We start from the raw sequence: 24025 nt of genomic DNA, 5'->3' as shown, positions 1-24025 counted from the left end.
CACTGGTCACAGGCCTCCAGTCTGAAAAACAACCCTCCACCACCATCCTCTGTCTTCTACCTTTGAGCCAGTTCTGTATCCAAATGGCTAGTTCTCCCTGTATTCCATGAGATCTAACCTTGCTAATCAGTCTCCCATGGGGAACCTTGTCGAATGCCTTACTGAAGTCCATATAGATCACATCTACCACTCTACCCTCATCAATCCTCTTTCTTACTTCCTCAAAAAACTCAATCAAGTTCGTGAGACATGATTTCCCACACACAAAGCCATGTTGACTATCCCTAATCAGTCCTTGCCTTTCCAAATACATGTGCATCCTGTCCCTCAGGATTCCCTCCAACAATTGCCCACTACCAACGTCAGGCTCACTGGTCTGTAGTTCCCTGGTTTGTCCTTACCATCTTTCTTAAATAGTAGCACCACGTTAACAACCTCCAGTCTTCCGGCAGCTCACCTGTGACTATTGATGATACATATATCTCAGCAAGAGGCCCAGCAATCACTTCTCTAGCTTCCCACAGAGTTCTAGGGTGCATTTTTTGATGATGAGCTGTTTGTTAGGTGTGTCTGTGAGGGTTTTTTGAAACAGTATAAGGATAGTCTAATGAGGAAGAGGATCATACTGGACCTGGTATTGGGAAATGAGCCTGAGCAGATGATCAAAGTTTCAGTGGGGGAGCATTTTGGAAATAGTGACCATAATTCTCTACACTTGCAGAAACTTAGGGATAGGGACAAGAGTGGATGCTGGCTGAAGATGTTAATTTTGGGAAGGCCAGCTGTAACTAAATCAGACAAGAATTGGAGAATGTGGATTGGGAGCAGCTGTTTGAAAGTAAATCCACATCTGACATTTGGGAGTCTTTTAAAGACAGGTTGATTAAAATGCAGGACAGGCATTGAAGGACAGGAATGGCAGGATTTGGAAACCTTGGGTGACAGAAGAAATTATCAGCTTAGTCTAAAAAAAAGGAAGCATACCTAAGGTCTAAGCAACTAAAAGCAGACAATTTCCTTGGATTAGATTATTTACGGTGTGGAAACAGACCCTTCGGCCCAACAAGTCCACACCGACCCTCCGAAGAGCAACCCACCCAGACCCATTCCCCTACACCTAACACTATGGGGCAACTTAGCATGGCCAATTCACCTAACCTGTACATTTTTGGACTGTGGGAGGAAACCCGCACAGACACAGGGAGGATGTGCAAACTCCACACAGGCAATTGAACCCGGGTCTCTGGCACTGTGAGGCAGCAGTGCTAACCACTGTGCCACCATGCCGCAGTTTGGAGAATATAGAGAAAGTAGAAAGGAGTTGAAACAGAGAGTTACGAGTGCTAAAAAGGGATATAAAATGTTCCTGGCCAACAGGGTTAAGGAGAATTTGCAGGCATTTAATATATATGGGCAGCACGGTTGCACAGTGGTTAGCACTGCTGCCTCACAGCGCCAGAGACCCGGATTCAATTCCCGCCTCAGGCAACTGACTGAGTGGAGTTTGCACGTTCTCCCCGTGTCTGCGTGGGTTTCCTCCGGGTGCTCCGGTTTCCTCCCACAGTCCAAAGATGTGCAGGTCAGGTGAATTGGCCATGCTAAATTGCCCGTAGTGTTAGATAAGGGGTAAATGTAGGGGTATGGGTGGGTTGCGCTTCGGCAGGGCAGTGTGGACTTGTTGGGCCGAAGGGCCTGTTTCCACATTGTAAGTAATCTAATCTAATATGTATTAGGAGTAAGAGGCTAGCCAGGGAAAGAGTAGGCCAGCTGAGTGATAAAGGTGGGAGGTTATGTGTGGAGCAGGAGGAAATGGGTGAGATCTGTAACAATTATTTTTGTTTGGTATTCACCAAAGAGAGGGGCATGAGGGATGTTGAGGTTATAGAAAGGTATGTGAATACTCTTGCTCAGGTCAAAATAATGAAATAGAAAGTGTTGGGTGACTTGAAATACATCAAGACAGTCAAATTGCCATGGCCAGATGGGATTAGATTAGATTAGATTAGATTACAGTGTGGAGACAGGCCCTTCGGCCCAACAAGGAAATAATTTGAGCCTTAACAGATATTTTTCCAACCTTTTTGATTTCAGGCAAGATTCCAGAGGACTATAGAATGGCCAATATTCCTTTGTTTAAGAAGGGAAACAAATAATCCAGGTAATTACAGATTAGAGAGCCAGACATCAATGATGGGGAAGGTGTTGGAGAAGATAGGATTTATTTACATTTGGAAGTGAATGGACTTGTTAGTGATAGGCAGCATGGATTTTTTCAGGGAAGATGATGTCTCAGCAACTTGATTCATTTTTTTCAGGAGGTGAAAATAATGATTGATGAGGGAAGGGCTGTGGATGTTGTCTGCATGAACTTTAGTCAGGCATTTGATTAGGTACCTCATGGTAGGCTGGTGCAAAAGATAGAGTCTCATGGGATCTGGGGTGAACTGGCTAGATGGGTACAAAACAGACTTGGTCAGAGAAGACAGAGAGTAACAGTGGAAAGGTGCTTTGCAGGATGGAGATCAGCAAGTAATGGTGTTCTGCAGATATCTATGCTGGGATCTTTTTTGTTTGTAATATATATAAATGGTCTGAAGAAAAATTTACGTAGTCTGAGTAGTAAGTTGTGGATGACACCAAAATTAGTAGAATATCAGATACTGAGCAAGATTGTCAAAAGACATAACAGAAAGATTGCAAATTTGGGCAGAGAAATAGCAGGTGGAATTTAATCCCGACAAATGCAAGGTGATGCTTTTTGAAATATCGAATTATACAACAAATGGCAGAACTCTTCGGAGCGTTGAAATTTGGAAGGATCTGGGTGTGCATGCCCTTGGATCTCTGAAAGTAGCAATACAGGTGAATAGAGTGGTCAAGAAGGCATATAGCACACTTATCCTCATCAGGACATGAATATAAACGTTGATAAGTTATGTTACAACTGCATGAAACCTTTAGTTAGGCCACAATTGGAATATTGCATGTAGTTCTGGTTGCCATACTATCAGAAGGACGTGGATGCTTTAGAAAGGTTTTAGAAAAGGTTTACCAGGATGTTACCTGGTCTGGAGGGTTTTATTTATGAGGAGAGGTTGAATAAACTTGGATCGCTTTCACTGGAAAGACAGTGGCTGAGGGGCGACCTGATAGATTCTACAAAACTATGAGAGGACTAGATAGGTTGGATAGTCAAAGGCTTTTTTCTCAGGGTGGAAAGGTCAATGACAAGAGGGTACAGATTCAAGTGAGAGGGAGAAAGATTTGGAGAGAAGTGTGGGGAAAATGTTTCACACAGAGGGTGGTGGATGCCTCGAACGGATTGCAACTGGAAGTGGTGGAAGCAGGCATGTTAACAACGTAAAAGGCGTATCTTGAAAGATACATGAATGGGAGGTGAACAGATGGGTAGAAATCAGACATGGGCAATAAGTATTAGATCTAAATAAAGATTAGGAACTGGAGCAGGCTTGGTGAGTTGAAAGGTTTGTATTGTATTGTACTTTATTCTGATACTATGCCTTATGTACCTAGAATCTCCCAAAAAAAGGATTTAGAGATCAGGTACCACCTGATGTAGGAGCGTCACTCCGAAAGCTAGTGCTTCCAATTAAATCTGTTGGACTATAACCTGGTGTTGTGTGATTTTTAACCAAAAAAAGGAAACATCCTCCAAGCATTCAGTCTTAAATTGTCTATGTTTCAATAAGATCACCTCTCATTCTTCTAAATGACAATGAGTACTGATCTGTTTAGCCTTTGCTCATAAGACATACTCATAAGATGCTCATAAGACCATCCTGGTGAACCTTATTTAAATTGCTTCCAATCAATTAATACCTTTCCTTCGATAAGGGGACCAAAACTACTCATAACAATTCAAACATGGTATCACCAGCACATTATACAGTTGTAGTATGTGTACCCTACTCTTTTATTCTGATCCCTTGGCAATAAGGGCCAACATTCCATTAATCTTCCTTATTACTGTTGCAGCGGGATGCCAGCCTCCTTAGTTTCGTGCACAACTGGCTAATGTTCCATTGTTTACGAAAGACAAGTCAATAAGCCTGACATCAGTTGATGGAGAGGATACTGACAGACATGATCAACCAACATTTGTATAGTCACGGTCTGATTAAGGATAGTCAGCATGGATTTGTGTGCGGGAAGTCATGTCTGACAAATATTTTTGAATTTTTCAAAGAGGTAACCAAGAGAATAGATGGGTGTGGGGCCGTGGATATTGTCTATTTGGGCTTTAGTAAGACCTTTGACAAGGTTCCGCACAGCAGGCGAGTCATGAAGGTTACGTCATAGAGTCACAGATGTACAGCACAGAAACAGACTCTTAGGCCCAACTTGTCCATGCTGACCAGATATCCTATATTAAATTAGTCCCATTTGCCAGCATATAGCCCATATCTCTCTCAACCCTGCCTATTCATATACCCATTAAGTGCTGTAATTGTACCAGCTTCCACCACTTCTTCTGGCAGCTCATTCCATAACAACCATCCTCTGCTTGAAAAAGATTCCCCTTAGATCATTTTTCTATCTTTCCTCTCTTACCCTAAACCTATGCCCTCTGGTTCTGGACTCCCCCATCCCAAGAAAAGACCTTGTCTATTCACTGGATCCATGGTCCTCGTGATTTTTATAAATGTCTATAAAGTCACCCCTCAGCCTACAATGATTCAGGGAAAACAGCCCCAGCCTACTCAGCCTCTCCCCATAGCTCAAACCCACCAACCTTGACAACACCCTTGTAAATCTTTTCTGAACATTTTCAAGTTTCACAACATCCTTTTTATAGGAGAGAGATCAGAATTGCATACAATATTCCAAAAGTGATCTAACCAATGTCCTCTATAGCTGCAACATGACCTCCCAACTCCTGTACTCAATAGCCTGACCAATAAAGGAAAGCATACCAAACGCCTTCTTCACTATCCCATCTACCTGTGACTTCACTTTCAGGTAACTATCAACCTGCACTCCAAGATCTCTCTGCTCAGCAACACTTCCCAAGACCTTACCATTAAATGTATAAGTCCTGCTCAGATTTGCCTTTCCAAAATGCAACACCTCACATTTATCTAAATTAAACTCCATCTGCTATTCCTCAGCTCATTTGCCATCTGATCAAGATCCTGTTGTACTCCAATGTAACCTTCTTCACTGACCACTGCATCTCCAATTTTGGTGTCATCTGCTACTAACTATACTTACTAACTATACCTATGTTCACATCCAAATCATTTATATAAATGAAGAAAAGCGGTGGACACAGCTCTGATGTGGCATACCACTGGTCACAGGCCTCCAGCCTGAAAAGCAACCCTCCACCACCACCCTCTGTCCTCTACCTTCGAACTAGTTTTGTACCCAAATGATTTGGAGATGCCAGTGTTGAACTGGGGTGTACAAAGTTACAAATCACACAACACCAGGTTACAGTCCCAACAGATTTAATTGGAAACACTAGCTTTTGGAGCGCTGCTCCTTCATCAGGTGGTTGTGGAGTGCACAATTGTAAGGCACAGAATTTATAGCAAACGTTTACAGTGTGATGTAACTGAAATTATACATTGAATATCCATGGAGTTTGCACATTCTCCCTGTCTGCTGCAAGAACTAAGGGGTCCATTTTGGTGGTGTAACTTTGTAACCAAATGACTAGTTCTCCCTGTATTCCATGAGATCTAACCTTGCTAACCAGTCTACCATGGGGAACCTTGTCAAACATTTTACTGAAATCCATAAAGATCACATCCACTACTCTGCCCTCTTCAATCCTTTGTTACTTCTTCAAAAAAAACAAGCTCATAAGACATGATTTCCCACGCACAAAGCCATATTTGCATGGGATCCAGGGAGAGCTAACTAATTGGATTCAAAATTGGCTCAATGGTAGGAAGCAGAGGATGACGGCTGAAGGTTGTTTCTTGCACTGGAGGCCTATGACCAGAGGTGTGGCACAGAGGTCAGTGCTGGGACCTTTACATAAATGTTTTGGATGTGAATGTACAAGGCATGATTAGTAAATTTGTGAATGATACAAAATTAAGAGGTTTAATTGATCGCGTGGAAGGTTATCAAAAATTACAGAAGGGTCTTGATCAGATGGGGAAGTAGGCTGTGGATTGGCAAATATAGCTCAACACCCAGTGTGAGGTGTTGTACTTTGGAAATCCAAACAAGGTAGGATTTATGCAGGAAATGGTAAGCTCCTGAGGAGTGTTGTGGAACAGGGGACCTATGAATACAAGTACATAGTTAGTTGAAAGTGAAATCACAGATCGACAGGGTGGTGAAGAAAGCATTTAGCATGCTGGCCTTCATCAGTCGAGGCATTGAGTATAAGAGTTGGGACATTATGTTACAGTTGTATAAGTCGTTGGTGAAGCCACACTCGGAGTATTCTGTACAGTATTGGTCATTCTGTTATAGGAAAGACATAGTTAAACTGGAAAGAGTGCAGAGAAAATTTATGAGGATTTTGCCAGGACGAGTAGGCCTGAAGTATAAGGAGAGGACTCCATTCCTTGGAACGTAGGAGAATGAGGGTTGACCTTACTGAGGTGCACAAAATCATCAAGGACATAGATAGGTTGAATGCATATCGTCTTTTTCCCATTGATGAACTGAAAACTAGAGGGCATAGGTTTAAGGTGAAAGGGGAAAGATTTAAGAAGGACCGAGGGGCAACTTCTTCACGTAGAGAGTGGTGCATATATGGAATGTGCTGCTGGAGAAAGAGGTTGAGGCAGGTATAATGGCAACATTAAAAAAAACATTTGGATAGGTACATGGATTAGAAGGGTTTAGACGGATATGGATCAAATGCGGGAATTTGGAACTAGCTGAGTGGGCAACATGCTCAATATGGACCAGTTTGGGCCGAAGGGCCTATTTCCATGCTGTATTACTCTATGACTCTATAACTAACTATCCCCAAGTCCCTTTGTGTTGCTGCTTTCCACAGTTTTCTTTCATTAAAATAATATTCTGTTATTTTGTTCTCCTTTTGACAATGAACAACTTCAAAATTTCCCATATTAAACTCCATTTGTCAATATTTTTCCCACTTACTTAATCTATCTCTCTGCAACCGTTTGTAACCCTCTCACAGCCCGGTTCTCCAGCTATTTTTGTGTCATCTACATTTTTGCTACAGTACACTCACTTCCTTCCTCCAAATCATGAATGTATATATTGTAAACAGTTACAGTCCCAGTCCTGTGGAACTCCACTAGTCCCAGGTGACCAACCTGAAAAAGGGACCCTTATCCCCACGCACTGTTTCCAGCCCATGAGCCAATTCTGTATCCATGCTAATAAATTACCTCCGAAACTTTCCATCTTACCTTATGTCTTTATCTTTTATGCTTTCTATCTACTCTGATTGAGACTTCCTCACGAAACTTCAATAAATTAGTCAGACACATTTATCCATTCATGAAGCCATGCTGGCTCTGCTTGATTACATTATGATTTTCCAAATGTTCTGCTAATATGCTCTCAACAAATGATGCCAATACATTTCCAAGAGATGTTAGGTGAATCAGCCTACAATTACCTGCTTTTTGTCTTCTTTTAAGAAGGGTCTCACATTGGCAGTTTTCCAATCTTCTGGTACTTCCCCAGATTCTAAGAAATTTTGGAAAACTGCAACTACTGCATCCGCTATCTCTTTAACTACATCTTTTAGATCTGAGTATGCTAGCCATCAGGGCCAGGGAACTAGTCCACCTTAGTATGTCAAATAATTATTATTTCGTGATGGTGAAGGTACTTAATTCCTCCCTTTGTATTATTTGGCATTAATAGGATGTTAGAAGTATCTTCCACCATAAAGAATGATGAAAAATATTTGTTTAACTCCTCTGCCATTTCCTTTTTCCTCAGAACCGTTCCCTCAGATTTATTTTCTCAGGGGCCTATTTTTACTTTGATCTCTGGCTTCATCTCCTTGCTCTCATTTGGTGTCCTCTACACTGGGGAGACAGGACTCCAACTTGCGGAACATTTCAGGGAACATCTTTGGCACACACGCAACAAACAACCCCACCGCCCTGTGGCCAACCACTTCAATTCTCCCTCCCACTCTGTCAAGGACATGAAAGTCTTGGGCCTCCTCCACCGCCAAATCCAAGCCACCCGACGACTGGAAGAAGAACGCCTCATCTTCTGCCTTGGGACCCTCCAACCATATGGCATCAGTGTTGATTTCACCAGATTCCTCATCCATCCTCTCCCCACCTCATCCCAGATCCAACCCTCCATCTCAGCACCACCCTTTTGAATTCTCCTACCTGTCCATCTTCCTTCCCACCTATTCGCTCCACCCTCCTCTCTGACCTATATCACTATCACCCCCCACCTGCATCTACCTATCACCTTCCCAGCTGCCTTCCCCCCAGCCCCACCACCACCCTCCTATTTATCTATCAGCCAACTTTCCCCTACCACATACCCGATGAAGGGCTTATGCCCAAACTGTTGATTTTCCTGCTCCTCAGATGCTACCTGACCTTCTGTGCTTTTCCAGTGCCACACTTTTTGACTTGGATCTCCAGAATCTGCAGTCCTCACTTTCTCTCACTTCATTTTAATATGTTAAAGAAGCTCTTACTGCTGGTTTTTAAATTTCTTACTGGTTTGTTTTCATGGTGTATTCTGAATTTATCCCAGTATTTAGGGCCATCACTGACTTTGGTCTCCTATGTTCTCTTTCTTTCAATTGAATATTCTCTTTAACTTCCTTGGTTAATCTAGCTATTTAATTGATCTCTGAGCATCGTTATTGGGATATATTTCTGCTGAGGGTCCTGAATTACCTCCTAAAATGTCTTAAGTTACTTGAGAAGATTCTGAGATAAGGTATACATGCATTTGGAAAGACAGGGTTTGATTCGGAGTAGTCAGCATGGCTTTGTGCATGGGAGATCATGCCTTACAAATTTGTTAAGAGTTCTTTGATGAAGTGACCAGGAAGATTGACTAGAGGATGTAGATATGGTCTATATGGATTTCAGTAAGGCCTTTGATAAGGTTCCAGATGTTAGGCTGCTCTGGAAGGTTAGATTGCATGGAATCCAGGGTAAACTGGAAATATGGATACACAGTTGGCTTGATGGTAGGAAGCAGAGGGTAATCGTGGAAGGATGCTTGTCAGACTGGAGGCCTGTGATTAGTGGAATGCCTCAGGGGTCGGTGCCAGTCCCATTGCTGTTTGCTATCCGTGTGAATGATTTGAATGAGAATGTGTAAGGCATTATTGGTAAGTTTGCTGATGACACTAAAATAGGCGATATCGTGAACAGTGAGGAACGTTATCAGAAATTGCATTAGGACCTTGATCAGCTGGGGAAGTGGGCCGAGAAATGGCAAATGGAATTTAATACAGATAAGCGTGAGGTCTTGCATTTTGGAAAGTCAAATCAGGGCAGGAATTTTGTGGTTAATGATAGGACCTTAAGGAGTGTAGAGGAACAGAGGGATCTTGTAGTTCAGGTGCACAGTTCTTTGAAAATGGCGTCACAAGTAGACAGGGCAGTGAAGAAGGCATTTGGCACACTGGCCTTCATCAGTCAGGGCTTTAAGTATCGAAGTTGGGAAGTTATGTTGCTGTTGAACAGGATGTTGGTGAGGCCACCCTTGGAATATTATGTTCAGTTCTGGTCACCTTGCTCTCTGAAAGGTGTTATTAAACTGGAAAGAGTGCAGAAGAAATTTACAAGGGTGTTGCCAGGACTCAAGAATCTGAGTTATAGGGAGAGGTTGGACAAGCTGGGACTTCTTTCTTTCGAACGTAGGAAACTTGACGGACTTATAGAAGTGTATAAGATCATGAGAGGCATGGATAGAGTGAATGCATTCAGTATTTTTCCCAGGGTTGGGGAATCAAGGATCAGTTTCAGGTTAGAGGGGAAAGAATAAAAGGGAACCAGAGGGGGAAGCTTTTTTACATGGGGGTGGGGGGATGCGCATAATGGAATGAGCTGCTAGCAGAAATGGCTGAGGCAGGTACATTCACAACATTTAAAAGGCATTTGGACAAATATGTGAATAGGAAAGGTTTAGAGGGGTATGGGCCAAGTGCAGGGAATTGGGGTTAGCGTGGATGGACATTTTTTGGTTGGCCTGGACCTGTTTGGGCCAAAGGGCCTGTCTCTGTGGGGAAGTCTATGACTCTATGGCTATGACATCATTCTCATTTACCTGGATTTGCATCATTAGGTCATTTGCTTTCTTTTGAATGCTTCATGCTTTAAGTTTCTATATTTCTCCCCTCACTTCTATAGTTCCTTTTTGCAATATGACATCCTGTCCTATCTTCTCCTTTGATTTTCGAATTTTCCTTGCAACAGAACCCACTGACACCTCTCCCCCAAATAATTAGTATTAGCGGTAAATTAAACTATATTAATTGTAAGAGCTTCCAAAATGTGCATTGGCACAGTTAAGGCATAGCAGTCATTTACCAGAGAACTGCCGTTATCAAGTTTCAGCCAGTCTCAAGCTTAAAAATAGTGTTAAACTTTGGCCTTTATTTAAGCTACAGTCACAACACATGACCTCCTGACAATTTGAAGCCAGCTTTTGCATTAAAGTTTATGTTAAGAAATTTAAATTACAATAAGTTAAAAAGCTAGGGCTAAAAATATTGAACTACAATAATACAAATTCAGAGTTAGGGGCAGGACACACACACCAGCCAGGACATGGTCCAGTTTAGATTAGATTCCCCACAGTGTGGAAACAGGTCCTTCGGCCCAACCAGTCCACACCGACCCTCCGAAGAGTAACCCACCCAGACCCATTTACCCCTGACTAATGCACCTAACACTATGGGCAATTTAGCATGGCCAATTCAACTGACCTGCACATCTTTGGACTGTGGGAGGAAACCAGAGCACCCGGAGGAAACCCACGCAGACACGGGGAGAATGTGCACACTCCACACAGTCAGTCGCCCCGAGGCTGAGAATCAAACCTAGGATTCTGGTGCTGTGAGGCAACAGTGCTAACCACTGAGCCACCATGCTGTGTCTGTGAAACATCCTTTGATATAAAGTTATAATATAAAGTTTTAAATGGTCTCTCTGCTATTGGAAAGATATTGTGAAACTTGGAGGGGTTCAGAAAAGATAGACAAGGATGTTGCCAGGTTTTGAGGGTTTGAGCTAAAGGGAGAGGCTGAATAGACTGAGGTTATTTTACCTGGAGTGTCGGAGGCAGAGGGGTGACCTTACAGACGTTTATAAAATCATGTGGGGCATTAATTAAGTGAATAGACATGGTCTTTTCCCTGGGGTGGCAGTGTCCAAAACTAGAGGGCTTAGGTTTAAGGTGAGGGGGAAAGATTTAAAAAGACCTAAGGGGCAACGTTTTCATGCACAAGATGGTGCATGTCTGGAGTGAGCTGCCAGAGGAAGTGGTGGAGGCTGGTATATTTATAACATTTAAAAGGCATCTAGATGGTTATATTAATAGGAAGAGTTTAGAGGGATATGGGCCAAATGCTGGCAAAGGGGACTAGTTTTATTCAGGATATCTGGTTGGCCTAAATGAGTTTGACTGAAGGGTCTGTTTCCATGCTATATATCTCCAAGACTCTATGGCTCTAAGTTTCAGTGTAGAACACTGTCACTTGAACTTGACAGCAACGATGGTTAATTCTTGACTGCTATCTGAAATGACCCAGCAAGCAACACAGCTCTATAAAAATGCTGATCATCTGATATTCACCTATATACTGTAGCCACTCCAGCTTGCCAAGTCTTCATCTCTTACTTCTGGGACTTGCACTGAAATTAAGAGGTTTGTCAAGCAACCTAGTTAACGCTCTTTGTGACATAGGGGCGGTGTCTGAGAATGTAAGGATTAAAAATGTTGCACTCTTATTCAAAGCTTGACATGCTTCGCTTCAGTGGTGAGGAAGCAATAAGCCAGGAGAAAATTAGATTAGATTCCCTACAGTATGGAAGCAGGCCATTTGGCCGAACAAGTCCACACCAACCCTCCGAAGACCCATTCCCATATCCTATGTTAACCCCTGACTAATGCACCTAACACTATGGGCAATTTAGCATGGCCAATTCACCTGACCTGCACATCTTTGGGTGACACGATGGCACAGTGGTTAGCACTGTTGCCTCACAGCACCGGAGACCCGGGTTCAATTCCCGCCTCAGGCGACTGACTGTGTGGAGTTTGCACGTTCTCCCCGTGTCTGCGTGGGTTTCCTCCGGGTGCTCCGGTTTCCTCCCACAGTCCAAAGATGTGCAGGTCAGGTGAATTGGCCATGCTAAATTGCCCGAGTGTTAGGTAAGGGGTAAATGTAGGGGTATGGGTGGGTTGCGCTTCGGCGGGTCGGTGTGGACTTGTTGGGCCGAAGGGCCTGCTTCCACACTGTAATGTAATGTAATGTAATGTAATCTAATCTTTGGATTGTGGGAGGAAACCAGAGCACTCAGAGGAAACCCACGCAGACACAAGGAGAATGTGTAAACTCCACTCAGACAATGGAGCAGCTAGTTAAACAAGAATAGACTTGTCAAATAGTGTTAATCAGGATTAAATAAGATCTATGGGGGACAGATTGGGATATAGAGCTAAATCCACAAGAAGATCAGTGACAAACTCACTGAATGGCAGAACAAGCTTGAAGTGGCTGGATGGCCAACTTTTGTTCCAATCTTTCATGCTCCTATACATTCTGATATAACCAGAATCTATATGGCAAATCTCTAGGGTTCAGAGAAGATTCACAAGGATGTTGCCAGAGTTGGAAGGTTTGAGCACCTGGAGAGGCTGAATAGGCTGAGGCTGTTTTTTCTGGAGCATTGGAGGCTGAGGGGTAATCATATAAAGATTTATAGAATCATGAGGGGCATGGATAGGGTAAATAGACAAGGTCTTTTCCCTGGGATGCAGGAGTCCAGAACTAGAGAGCATATGTTTATGGTGAGCAAGGAAAAATTTAAAAGGGACCTAAGGGGCAAACTTTTCACACGAGGGTGGTGCATGAATGGAATGAGCTGCCAGAGGAGGTGGTGGAGTCTGGTAACATTTAAAAGGCATCTGGATGGATGGATATATGAATAGGAAAGTTTAAGAGGGATATGGATCAAGTGCTGGCAAATGGGTCTAGATTAGGTTAAGATATCTGGTCGGCATGGACAAGTTGGACTGAAGATTCTGTTTCCGTGCTGTACAAACCTATGACTCTATAATCATAGAATCCCTACAGTGTGGAAACAGGCCATTTGGCTCAACAAGTCCACACCGAACCTCCGAAGAGTAACCCACCCAGACCCATTGCCCTACAATAGTGGAATATTGCCTGATATTTCCTGTACACAAAAAGCAGGACAAATCCAACAAAGCCAAGGATTACCCCATCAGTCTACTCTCGATCATCACTAAAGTGATGGAAGGACCCATTGGCAAAGTTACAAAGTGACATTTGCTCAGTAACAATTGGTTTACTGATGTCCAGTCTGGGTTTTGGGAGGGTCACTTGGCACCCAACCTCACTATGGCACCCAACCTCACTTGGCACCCAACCTCACAATGCAATGACAAAACTATTAAACCAGAAGAGAGAAAAAAACCTGAATACAGCATCAATGATAAGGGACATGTTACAGTGCATGGTCCTTACAAGCGTTCCATTTATGAATGGACAGATTTAATGAATAAATTAAATGAGTTGCAGACAAAAATTCAAATTGGGAATTATGATAATAGTAGCTATTGTGGCATGGCTGCAATAAGAACCAGATTATAAGGTTTATTGGACTGACAAAGGAAACTGGCAGAAGAGATGGAGCAGCCCTACTGATTAGAAACCAAATCGCTTCATTGGTGAGGGAGGATATAATGAGGGGAAAGCATTTATTGGAGACTATATGAATGGAACTGAAGAACAATGAAGGATCAAACTATTATAGAGTTTGTATGCAGACCTCCTGATAGCAGCTCTGAATTGTATAAGTGCAGAAAATAGACAAGTGTGCAGCAAAGCCAGAGTTGCATTAATGAGAGATTTTAATTTTTAATGTAGATTGAGAAAGCAGACAAGCACCTGTCAGAAAGGTAGTGAATTTCTGGAGTGTGTCTGGGACATTTTCCTAGTCCAATATGTCCTGGAAGCAACAGACAGAAGGGCTATATTAGATTTAGTAATGAGACAGGTTGAATTTGTAACTTAGTGTGCATGAACATTTATCAAATAGTGATCATAACATGATTGAACTCAATGGAACATTTGAAAGCAAAGTGTGAATCAGGACGAGAGTTTTAGATTTAGGGAAGGGCAACTTTAACAAGATGAGACAGAGACTATCTGCAGTAAACTGGGAGAGACAAAGTAACTGAAGAACAATGAATCGCAATACAATGCTCGTTCATACTCCTGAAGGAAATGCTCCACTTTACTGAAAAAAAAAGCCAAGGCTAACTAGAGAAAAAGGACAGTATAAAACAAAAAAACAGGGCTTGCAAAATGCAAAGAAAATCTTGCTGATTGGGAAAGATACAAAGACCAGCAAAGGACCAGGAAGCAGCTCATAATAGCTACTAAAAGGACAACAAAAGGAAACATGCCAGGGACGTAAAATCAATAAAAATAAATTATGTAACTGGCTATTACATGAAAAGACAGTGCATGGTCAAGAGCAATGTTGGTCCACTAAAGACTGATGGTGGGGATAGTGTCAATGACTGCGGGGAAGTGACAGACTTGTTGAATAAAATTATTTTGCCTTAGTATTTGCAGCTTGCTGGAATTCCGAGAAAATTAATGGTGGTTTGGGAACAGGGACTGAATAAAATTAATGTAAGTAAAATATCGGTAATGAGCAAGTTAAGGAATTAGTGACAATTGCCCAGGACCTGGCAGTTTCCATCTGACGTTGTTGAAGTACTGGACCACATTGCAGATGCCCTAAATATAATTTTTCAGAGTTCCCGAGATACATGACCCATCCCTCTGGACTGGAAAATTGTTGTGTCACACTGCTTTTTAATAAAAGTGAAAAAAGAGAACCAGGAATTTTAAGACTAGGCAGCTTAACATCTGTGATGGGAAGTGGTTATAACTAAGAATAGGGTACCTGAACACTGAAAATCTTCATTTACTCAGGGAGATCCAACATAGATTCAGGACAGGCAAAACCTCATTAATTTTTTTTGAAGAGGTGACTAAGGCAGTGTACAGACTTCCACAAGGCATTTGATAAAGACCCACATAAGAGACTGTCAACTAAAGTAGAAGCCACAGAACTGAGAGCAAATTGCTGACATGACTGGGAAATTGGTTGGGTGGCAGTGACAAAGTAGGCATAATGGGTAGATACTCAAACTGGCAGTGGTGCCCTACAAGGATCTTTTTAGGGCCTCAATTATTCATTTATTAACAACTTGAATAATGGCATAGAAAGTCATATATCCAAATTTACTGATGTTGCAAAGTTAGGTAGCATTTTATACAGTCTCGATGTTATGAAGAAGGGTCCTGCCCGAAATGTCGATTCTCTTGCTCCTCAGATACTGCCTAACTTCTTGTGTCTGTTCCAGCACCACACTTTATCAGCTCTGATTTTTCCAGCATCTGCAGTCTCCATTGTCTCCTAGATGACAGCACAAAATTACAAAGGGATATTGATAGACTAAGTGAATGGGCAAGGCTGTGGCAATATATGCAAGACTGAGGTTATCCATTTTGGACTGAAAAAGAATACATCAGGGTATTTTGTAGGTGGTATGAAGTGAAATACAATGGATGTCCAAAGAGACTGCAGATTCAGATCTTGAACCTTTAAAATATTACAAAAGAGTGCAGAAAGTAATCAGGAGGGAGAAAGTGAGGACTGCAAATGCTGTAGAGCAGAGTCAAAAAGAGTGGTGCTGGAAAAGCACAGCCGGTCAGGCAGCATCTGAGGAGGAGGTAATGTAATTCCTGATGAAGAGTTTAAGCTCGAAACGTTGACTCTCCTGCTCCTCGGATGCTGCCTAACCAGCTGTGCTTTTCCAGCACCAAACATTTTGATGCAGACAATAATCGAGAAAGCTAATGAAATGGTGGCCTTTATATCTCGTGGATTGGAGTATAAGAATGCAGAAGTTATGCCATAGTTGTACAAAACCCTGGTTAGAATCCACTTGGAGTACTGCGAGCAGATCCAGGCACCACACCTTTGGAAGGATATATTGGCCATGGGGGGAGTACATTGTAGGTTTACAAGAATAATATCTACACTTCAAGGGTTAAGATACATAAAGTAGGCCTGCTTTCTCTAGAACTTAGAAAGTTAAAGGGGTTATATAATTGAAGTCTTTAAAGTATTAACATAGAAGACAGATAGATAAAGATAAACTATTTCCACTGCCTTGGGAATTCTAGAACCAGGGCCATCGACTGATTTATAGCCAGACTATTCAAGAGAGATACAGTACAAAGTATAGGAGATGTTTGGAAATATCTTCCACAAATGACATGGATTTTGGATCAGTTTTGATTTTAAATCTGAGGTAGGTAAGTTTTAGTTTAAGGAAAAGTATAAAGTAAATAAGACCTCAGATTATGTATGATCTCATTGAATAGTCGAACACTCTTTAGGCGTTTAATGAACTGTTTCTGTTTCTATAAAGACAAAACAGTAAAGGTGGTTCAACCATAGCTAAAAAAGGAAATTAGGGATAGTATTAGATTGGAGGAGGAGGTGTATAAAGTGGCGAAAAAAAGCGGCAGACCTGAGGGCCAGAAAAGTTTGCCTTAAGCAAAGGAAGACAAAGAGGTTGATCAAGAGGAGAAACATAGTGCAAGAGAAAGTTTGCGGGGAACATACAAACTGCTTGTAAAAGCATCTATAGATATTTGAACGGAAAGATTAATGAGACCAAATGAGGTTCGGTTAGAGTCAGGATCAGGGTAAGTTATAATGGGACAAGGATATTTACCCCAGTCAACGTTATTAAAAAAAACAGAGAATCTAGGCATTCTAGTGCAACCACATTGAGCCAACGACCTCTTACTTACAGTGTGGAAACAGGCCCTTCGGCTCAACAAGTCCACACCGACCCTCCAAAGAGCAATCCACCTAGACCCATTCCCCTACATCTACCACTATGGGCAATTTAGCATCTTTAGACTGTGGGAGGAAACCGGAGCACCCTCACGCAGACACGGGGGGAACGTGCAAATTCCACACAGACAGTTGCCTGAGGTGGGAATTGATCCCAGGTCTCTGGCGCTGTGAGGCAGCAGTGCTAACCACTGTGCCATCGTGCCAACCTCCTTAGGACATAGCGCAGTAGAGGCCTTTCGGCCAACGATGTTGTGCCAAGCATTATCTTAATCGAAGATCAACCCAACCTACACACCCTTCAATCTACTGCCGTCCATGTGTTTGTCCAGCAGTTGCTTACATGTCCCGAATGTCGCTGACTATGCTACCACTGCTATCAGTGCATTCCACGCACCCATCACTCTCTGTGTAAAGAACCTGTGTAAACCACTCTGTGACAACTCGCCGATACCTTCCTTCAATCACCTTAAAATTGTGACCCCTCAGGACAGCCATTTCTGCCCTGGGGAGAAGTCTCCGGCTATCTACTCTATCTATGCCTCTCATTACCCTGTATACCTCCATCAAGTCACCTCTCTTCCTTCTTCTCTCCAGTGTGAAAAGCCCTAGCTCACTCAACCTCTCTTCATAAGACAAGCCCTCCAATCCAGGCAGCATCCTGGTAAATCTCCTCTGCGCCCTCTCTAAAGCATCTACATCCTGTCTATAATGAGGTGACTAGAACTGGACACGATATTCCGAGTGTGGTCTAATTAGGGTTTTATACAGCTGCAGCAAAACCTCGCACCTCTTAAACTCAATCCTCCTGTTAATGAAAGCCAAAACAGCATACGCCTTCTTAACAACCCTATCAACTTGGGTGGCAACTTTGAGGGATCTAAGTACGTGGACCCCAAGGTCCTGCTATTCCTCTACCCTGCCAAGAATCCTGTCTTTAACAGGATTCAAATTCAGCATTCAAATTCGACCTTCCAAAATGAATCATTTCACAGTTGTCCAGGTTGAACTCCATCTGCTACTTCTCAGCCCAGCTCTGCATCCTGTCAATGTCTTATTGTAGCCTGCAACAGCCCTCAACACTATCTACAACACTACCGACCTTTGTGTCATCGGCAAACTTACTAACCCACCCTTCCACTTCTTCAGCCAAATCATTCATAAAAATTGCAAATTGTAGAGGCCCAAGAACATAACCCTGCAGGACACCACTGGTCACCGACCTCCAGGCGGAATACTTTCCATCCATTACCATTTGCTGTCTTCTTTCGGCCAGCCGTTTCTGTAGGAGAAAGTGAGGACTGCAGATGCTGGAGATCAGAGCTGGAAAAGCGCAGCAGGTCAGGCAGCATCCAAGGACCAGGAGAATCGACGTGTTGGGCATGAGCCCTTCTTCAAGAATGTAAAAAACTCATTTAGGGCCTCCCCTACCTCTTCAGACTCCAGGCACAATTTCCCTGCCCGACTGTCTCTATGCTCATTCTCTTATTCCTCACGTGCGTGTAGAATGCCTTTGGGTTTTCCCTAACCCTTCCCGCAAAGTCTTTTTTGTGCTCCCTCCTAGCTCTGTTCAGTCCATTTTTGAGTTATTTCCTAGCTCCCCTGTAATCCTCTAAAGCTATGCCAGATCTTTGCTTCCTCAACCTTAAGTACTACACCAACATTTCTGTCCCAGATCTGTTGCAGTGTTCCTTAACGCAAGTTCAAAGAACAACACTTCATTTTCTTATTTCCTAGCTCCCCTGTAATCCTCTCATTCCTGAAGAAGGGCCTGTGCCCGAAACGTCGAATCTCCTGTTCCCTGGATGCTGCCTGACCTGCTGTGCTGTTCCAGCAATAAAGTTTCAACTCAGATCTTTGCTTCCTCAACCTTAAGTAAGCTTCCTACTTCCTCTGGAGGAGAAGCTCCTCTTGTCATCCAAGACTCTTTCACCTTACCATTCCTTGACAGTCTCAGTGGGACAAAGTTACCCAACACTCACAACAAATGCTCCTTAAACAGTCTCTACATTTCTGTTGTGCATTTCCCATAGAACAATTGTTCCCAATTTATACTTGTCGGAGAATTTAGCCCAATTAATCAGAGATCACAAACGCATAGATCGCACTGAGAACTAACAAGGATTTATTTAACAAACAGCGATCTTGCAAAAGAGACTTGACCCCACTGAAACAGTCACTGACAGGCTATTCAGAAGGAACCACAGCTTCTTTCCCGAAAAGAGAATACAGTGGAATTTTATACCTTTACAACAGTGAAGGGTGAGTTATGAGACAATGATGTGAGTTGTACAACAAAGAGAAATAAGTTCATTCATTGAAAAGATTAAAGTGTCTGGTGTCTGACAATGAGTTTTGGAGTTGACTCAGGAGATTCCGATCCTTGGCTGGAGGAGGTGTTAGTGGGTTTCATCCTGGTATCAATGCGTTTGTATTGTTGAGGGGGCAAGCAAAGTACCTTTGGTACCTCCTTGTCTGGCTACCATTTGTGAAGGCTTGATTCCTAGTGGGAGCAGCTGTGCCCTAAGGACACCAGGGGTGCTGGGCTATTGTAGAGTGCAAGGCTCAATATCAGTTAATCTGAAGAAGTATATTCTCTTGGTGTGGGGCTGGGTGACTCATGTCCTGAGGTATGTGTGATGTCTAGGATGGCTGGTTTGGCCAATTTGAGGCATTGTGGGTTGGCTCAGTGGCTAAGTGCAGGCATTTTGTGTTGTCTGTTTTGTGGCCATGTCATGGGGAGGGCAGGACCCGCATTATAATTTTCCCTCACCCCTTTAAATACCTTCCCATATTGTCTGTTCCTATCCCTCTCTATGGCTACGGTAAAGGTGAGGCAGCTGTGGTCACTGTCACTGAAATGCTCTCCCATCAAGAGATCTGACACCTGGCCTGGCTCGTTGTCTAGCATCAAATCCAATATGGCCTTGCCTCAGCCAGCCTATCGACATATTGAGTCAGGAATCTTTCCTGGACACACCTGACAAAATCGGCTCCATCCAGACCATCTGCAATAAGGAGGATCCAATCAATATTGGGGAAGTTGAAGTACCCATAACAACAACTCTGTTACATCTACGTCTTTCCAAGAACTGCTTTCCAATCTGTTTGCTGATATTGGGGGGGGTCTATAGAAAGCACCCAATAAAGTGACTGCTCCTTTCCTGTTACTGACTTCCACCCATACTGACTCTGGTAACAAACCCTCCTCAACAACCTCCTTTTCTGCAGCTGTGATCCACTCGCAAATTCACAATGCTGCTCCCCCTCCTCTTTTGCACCTCTCCCTGTTCTTTTTAAAAGTTCTAAACCCTGGAACATCCAGCAACCATTCCTGCCCCTGTGAAATCCATGTCTCCGTTACAGCCACAACATCGTAGTTCCAAATATTAAGCCATACTCTAAGTTCTTCACTCTTATTTCTGATACTACTTGCATTGAAACAGACACACTTTAAACCATCCCTTTGCTCTATTAACTGTGTATCCTTGCTGACAGACTCTCTGCATTCTATTTCTGCCCATTCAACAACTACCCTCTCCTCTGATCTGTGACTCCAGTTTCCATCCACCTGCCAAATGAGTTCAAACCCTCCTGAAGTGCTCTAGCAAATCTCCTGCTCAGGACATTGGTGCCCCTCCAGTTTAGGTGCAACCCATCCTTCATGTATAGGTCCCACTTTCCCCAGAAGGTATCCCAATGATCTACATATCTGAAGCCCTCCCTCCTGCCCCAGCCCTGTAACCACAGGTTTAGCTGCACTTGTTCTCTGTTCCTTGCTCATTAGCATGTGGCACCAGGAGTAATCCAGACATTACTACTCTGCTCGTCCTACTTTTTAGCTTCCAACCTAATTCCCTGAAGTCACTTTTCAAATCCTCATCCCTTTTCCTAGCTATGTTATTGGTGCCAATGTGCACCACGACTTCTGGCTGCTTACCCTCCCCCTTCAGAATCTTGTAGACTCGATCTGAGACATCCCAGACGCTGGCACCTGGGAAAGCAACATACCTTCCGGGAGTCCTGTTCACAACCATAGAATCTCCTCTCCGTTCGTCTAACTATTGAGTCTCCTACCACAAGCGTTTTTCTATTCTTTTCCCTGTCCTTTTGAGCCACAGAACCAGGCTCAGTTCCAGAGACCTGGCCACTATGGCTTTCCCCAGTAGGTCTCGCTGCCTCCAGTATCCAAAACGGTATATTTATTATTGAGAGAAACAGCTACAGGGGATCCCTGCACTGTGTGCCTATTCCCTTTCTGTCCCCTGACTGTAACTCATCTGCCTTTTTACTGTACTTGAGCTGTGACTACCTCCCTATAACTCCTCTCTATTACCCCCGCCACCTCCCGAATGATCCAAAGTTCATCCAGCTCTGGTTCTCTAAGGCGTCTCTGAGGAGCTGGAGTTAGGTGCATTTCCCGCAGATGAAGTCAGTGGAGACACTAGTGGTGACCCTTTCCTCCCACATTCCACGGGAGGAGCATGCAGCTGCCCTAGAATCCAATCCCACTGTTCTGAATTCCCAAAGAGACTATTTAAAAACTAGTAACCTTACAGAATCAGCCCACAGAAACTTTTTTTTCTTCTGCACCATGATAATTTTGTGATCCTGGCATGATGTTTGTGAGTTTGCTGTGGTGCAAATTGGCTGCTGCATTACCGACATTCCAACAGTGACCACACTTGCAAAGTGCTTCATTGGTATTCCTGATGAAGGGCTTTTGTCCGAAACCTTGATTTTACTGCTCCTCGGATGTTGTCTGAACTGCTGTGCTTTTCCAGCACCACTAATCCAGAATCAGCAAGCATTTTACAAAATTCTACCATTTCAAATAATATTGGAAAGTTTTCTCTTTTGAAACGGACCTATCTCTGTTATCTCCTTTGTTCTGGCAGTTCTCGACAACATCTGCACTCCTCTCATTAAGGCACCTTGAGCTTCCTTCTAACCTCTCCATTGCTCGTTAATCTGTGTTCACATGTTTGGGTCTGAACTTCTCTGTCCTCCACCTGTCTCGCCTCTTCTCACAGCATAAGGAGCTGGGTGTTCAGTCAGTCTCCCCAGCTTTTTCCTTGTGGCTTGGTGTCAAGTTCTCTGCTGCTATGGTACCTCAGAGCAATTTACCATGTTATAGGTGTGATATAAATACAAATTGTTGTTGGGTACTTGTCATGGAGCAACTATGTCGAGTGGAAGAGTCAGTATTCTGGTGTGACATCTTTACAATATTCTTCCGTTAACAGGATGAAGAGAGGAGAACTATTTGATTACCTGACTGAGAAAGTTACTTTGAGTGAAAAAGAGGCCAGGTAAGTGGATTTGTGGATAGAAATGCCTGTCCTTTCCCATGTGGGCAGGTAAGGTATCCCAAATCCCATTGCCTTCTCACCTCCACCCAAAATAAGTCAGAAGCGAGAGGGCCTGTGATCAGATTTCCACCTCACTACTAATTCAGGCTCTTTTATGGGTGATTAATGGTCACCAAAGGTCCTCTCTCCCCATGACCCATCTGACATTACCTATAGATGTCTAGGTCACTCCTTGACCTTGGATTTAGGACCAGTCATTCCAGCAGCAGCCATGGCCTTGCCAATAATATTCTGGATAGCAACTTTCAGCAGCAGAATCCCCACTCCTGGGGTCTTGATTCCAGTGAAGGTCCCTCCATTGACCTAATCATACCTGATTGGATCACGGTTCCATGAGTCTCCCTGAAAAGGAGCAACATGGGTTTCACTCTCGCTATTGTTCTCACCCACACCCCCAGTCAGCAAGTGAGATCACCAATTTTTCAAGAACATTCTGCTTGGCTTTCATGTCTGTGTATCACTCGTAAACATTGCAATCAACACTTCTTCATTCAAACCACTAAACAAGAAAGACTTATCCCAGGATCACCTCAGGGAGTGGCAGTGGCAGTGGCATAGTAGTTATTTCCCAGAACTAGTAATCCAGAGCCTAGGCTAATGTTCTGAGGGCATGAGTTCAAATCCCACCATAGCAGATGGTGAAATTTGATTTCAATTTTAAATAATCATGAAATGATAACATTGTATATTCTTGTAAAAAAAACATCTGATTCACTCCTGCCCTTTAGGCAAGGGATCATACTGACCTTACTTGTTTGGCCTCCATGTGACTCCAGACTCACAGCCGCATTAGACTCTTAACTGGTCTCTGGGTAATTAGGGATGAGCAACAAATATTGGCTGAGCTAGCGATTCCTGAATCCCATGAAATAAAAGAAAATTGAGATCTGAGGCAGCCTGGCTATTCCCTTGAACTGGACTGACTTCAGATGAAATATTAGTTTGTCTATTCAAATGGAGGGATTCAAACATTGAGTTGTAATAAAGATAGAAACGCATTAGAAGGGGACTTTTTAAATTTGTTCATGAGATGAGGGTAACACTGAATAGGCCAGCATTTATTGCCCATCCCTAATTGCAGTTAAAATCAACTGTGTTGCTGTGGGTCTGGAGTCACATGTAGGCCAGATCAGGTCAGGATGGCCGTTTTATTCCCTAAAGGACATTAGTGAACAGATGGGTTTTTTTGACAATCAACAATGAAGTCATAGACGTCATTAGATCCTTCATCCCAGATTTTTTCAATGAATTCAAATTCCACCATCTGCCATGGCATGATTCAAACCTGGGATCCCAGGACATTACCTGGGTATCCAGAATACCACTGCCAACACAGTCAGTAGATTTGGTGAGGTGAGAGAGTCGGAGGTGGGACAGTAGTTTTTACAAGGACAGCGGTACTAAACATATTTGAAGATGTTGCATGGTTCTGGCCCTAATATATTACCAACTTTGATAAAACACAAAATAATGGGTGACTTTAACTTTCCCAATATTAGATTAGATTAGATTAGATTACTTACAGTGTGGAAACAGGCCCTTCGGCCCAACAAG

General features: G+C 43.1%; 1 protein-coding gene across 1 annotated transcript in view; it reads left to right on the top strand.

Annotated features, from left to right (window-relative positions):
• LOC122564238 (phosphorylase b kinase gamma catalytic chain, skeletal muscle/heart isoform-like) overlaps positions 1-24025 on the top strand; it is a 106585-nt gene that overhangs the window by 33907 nt on the left and 48653 nt on the right. The window contains exon 4 of the mRNA XM_043718936.1: positions 22346-22411. Coding sequence (XP_043574871.1) covers positions 22346-22411 — 66 coding nt within the window. The remainder of the gene's footprint in view (positions 1-22345; positions 22412-24025) is intronic.

This window comes from Chiloscyllium plagiosum, chromosome 28 (genome assembly GCF_004010195.1).
Source record: "Chiloscyllium plagiosum isolate BGI_BamShark_2017 chromosome 28, ASM401019v2, whole genome shotgun sequence".
Lineage (NCBI taxonomy): Eukaryota > Metazoa > Chordata > Chondrichthyes > Orectolobiformes > Hemiscylliidae > Chiloscyllium > Chiloscyllium plagiosum.
Note: the sequence above shows the minus strand (reverse complement) of the source record. Positions and strands in the feature narration are given on the sequence as shown.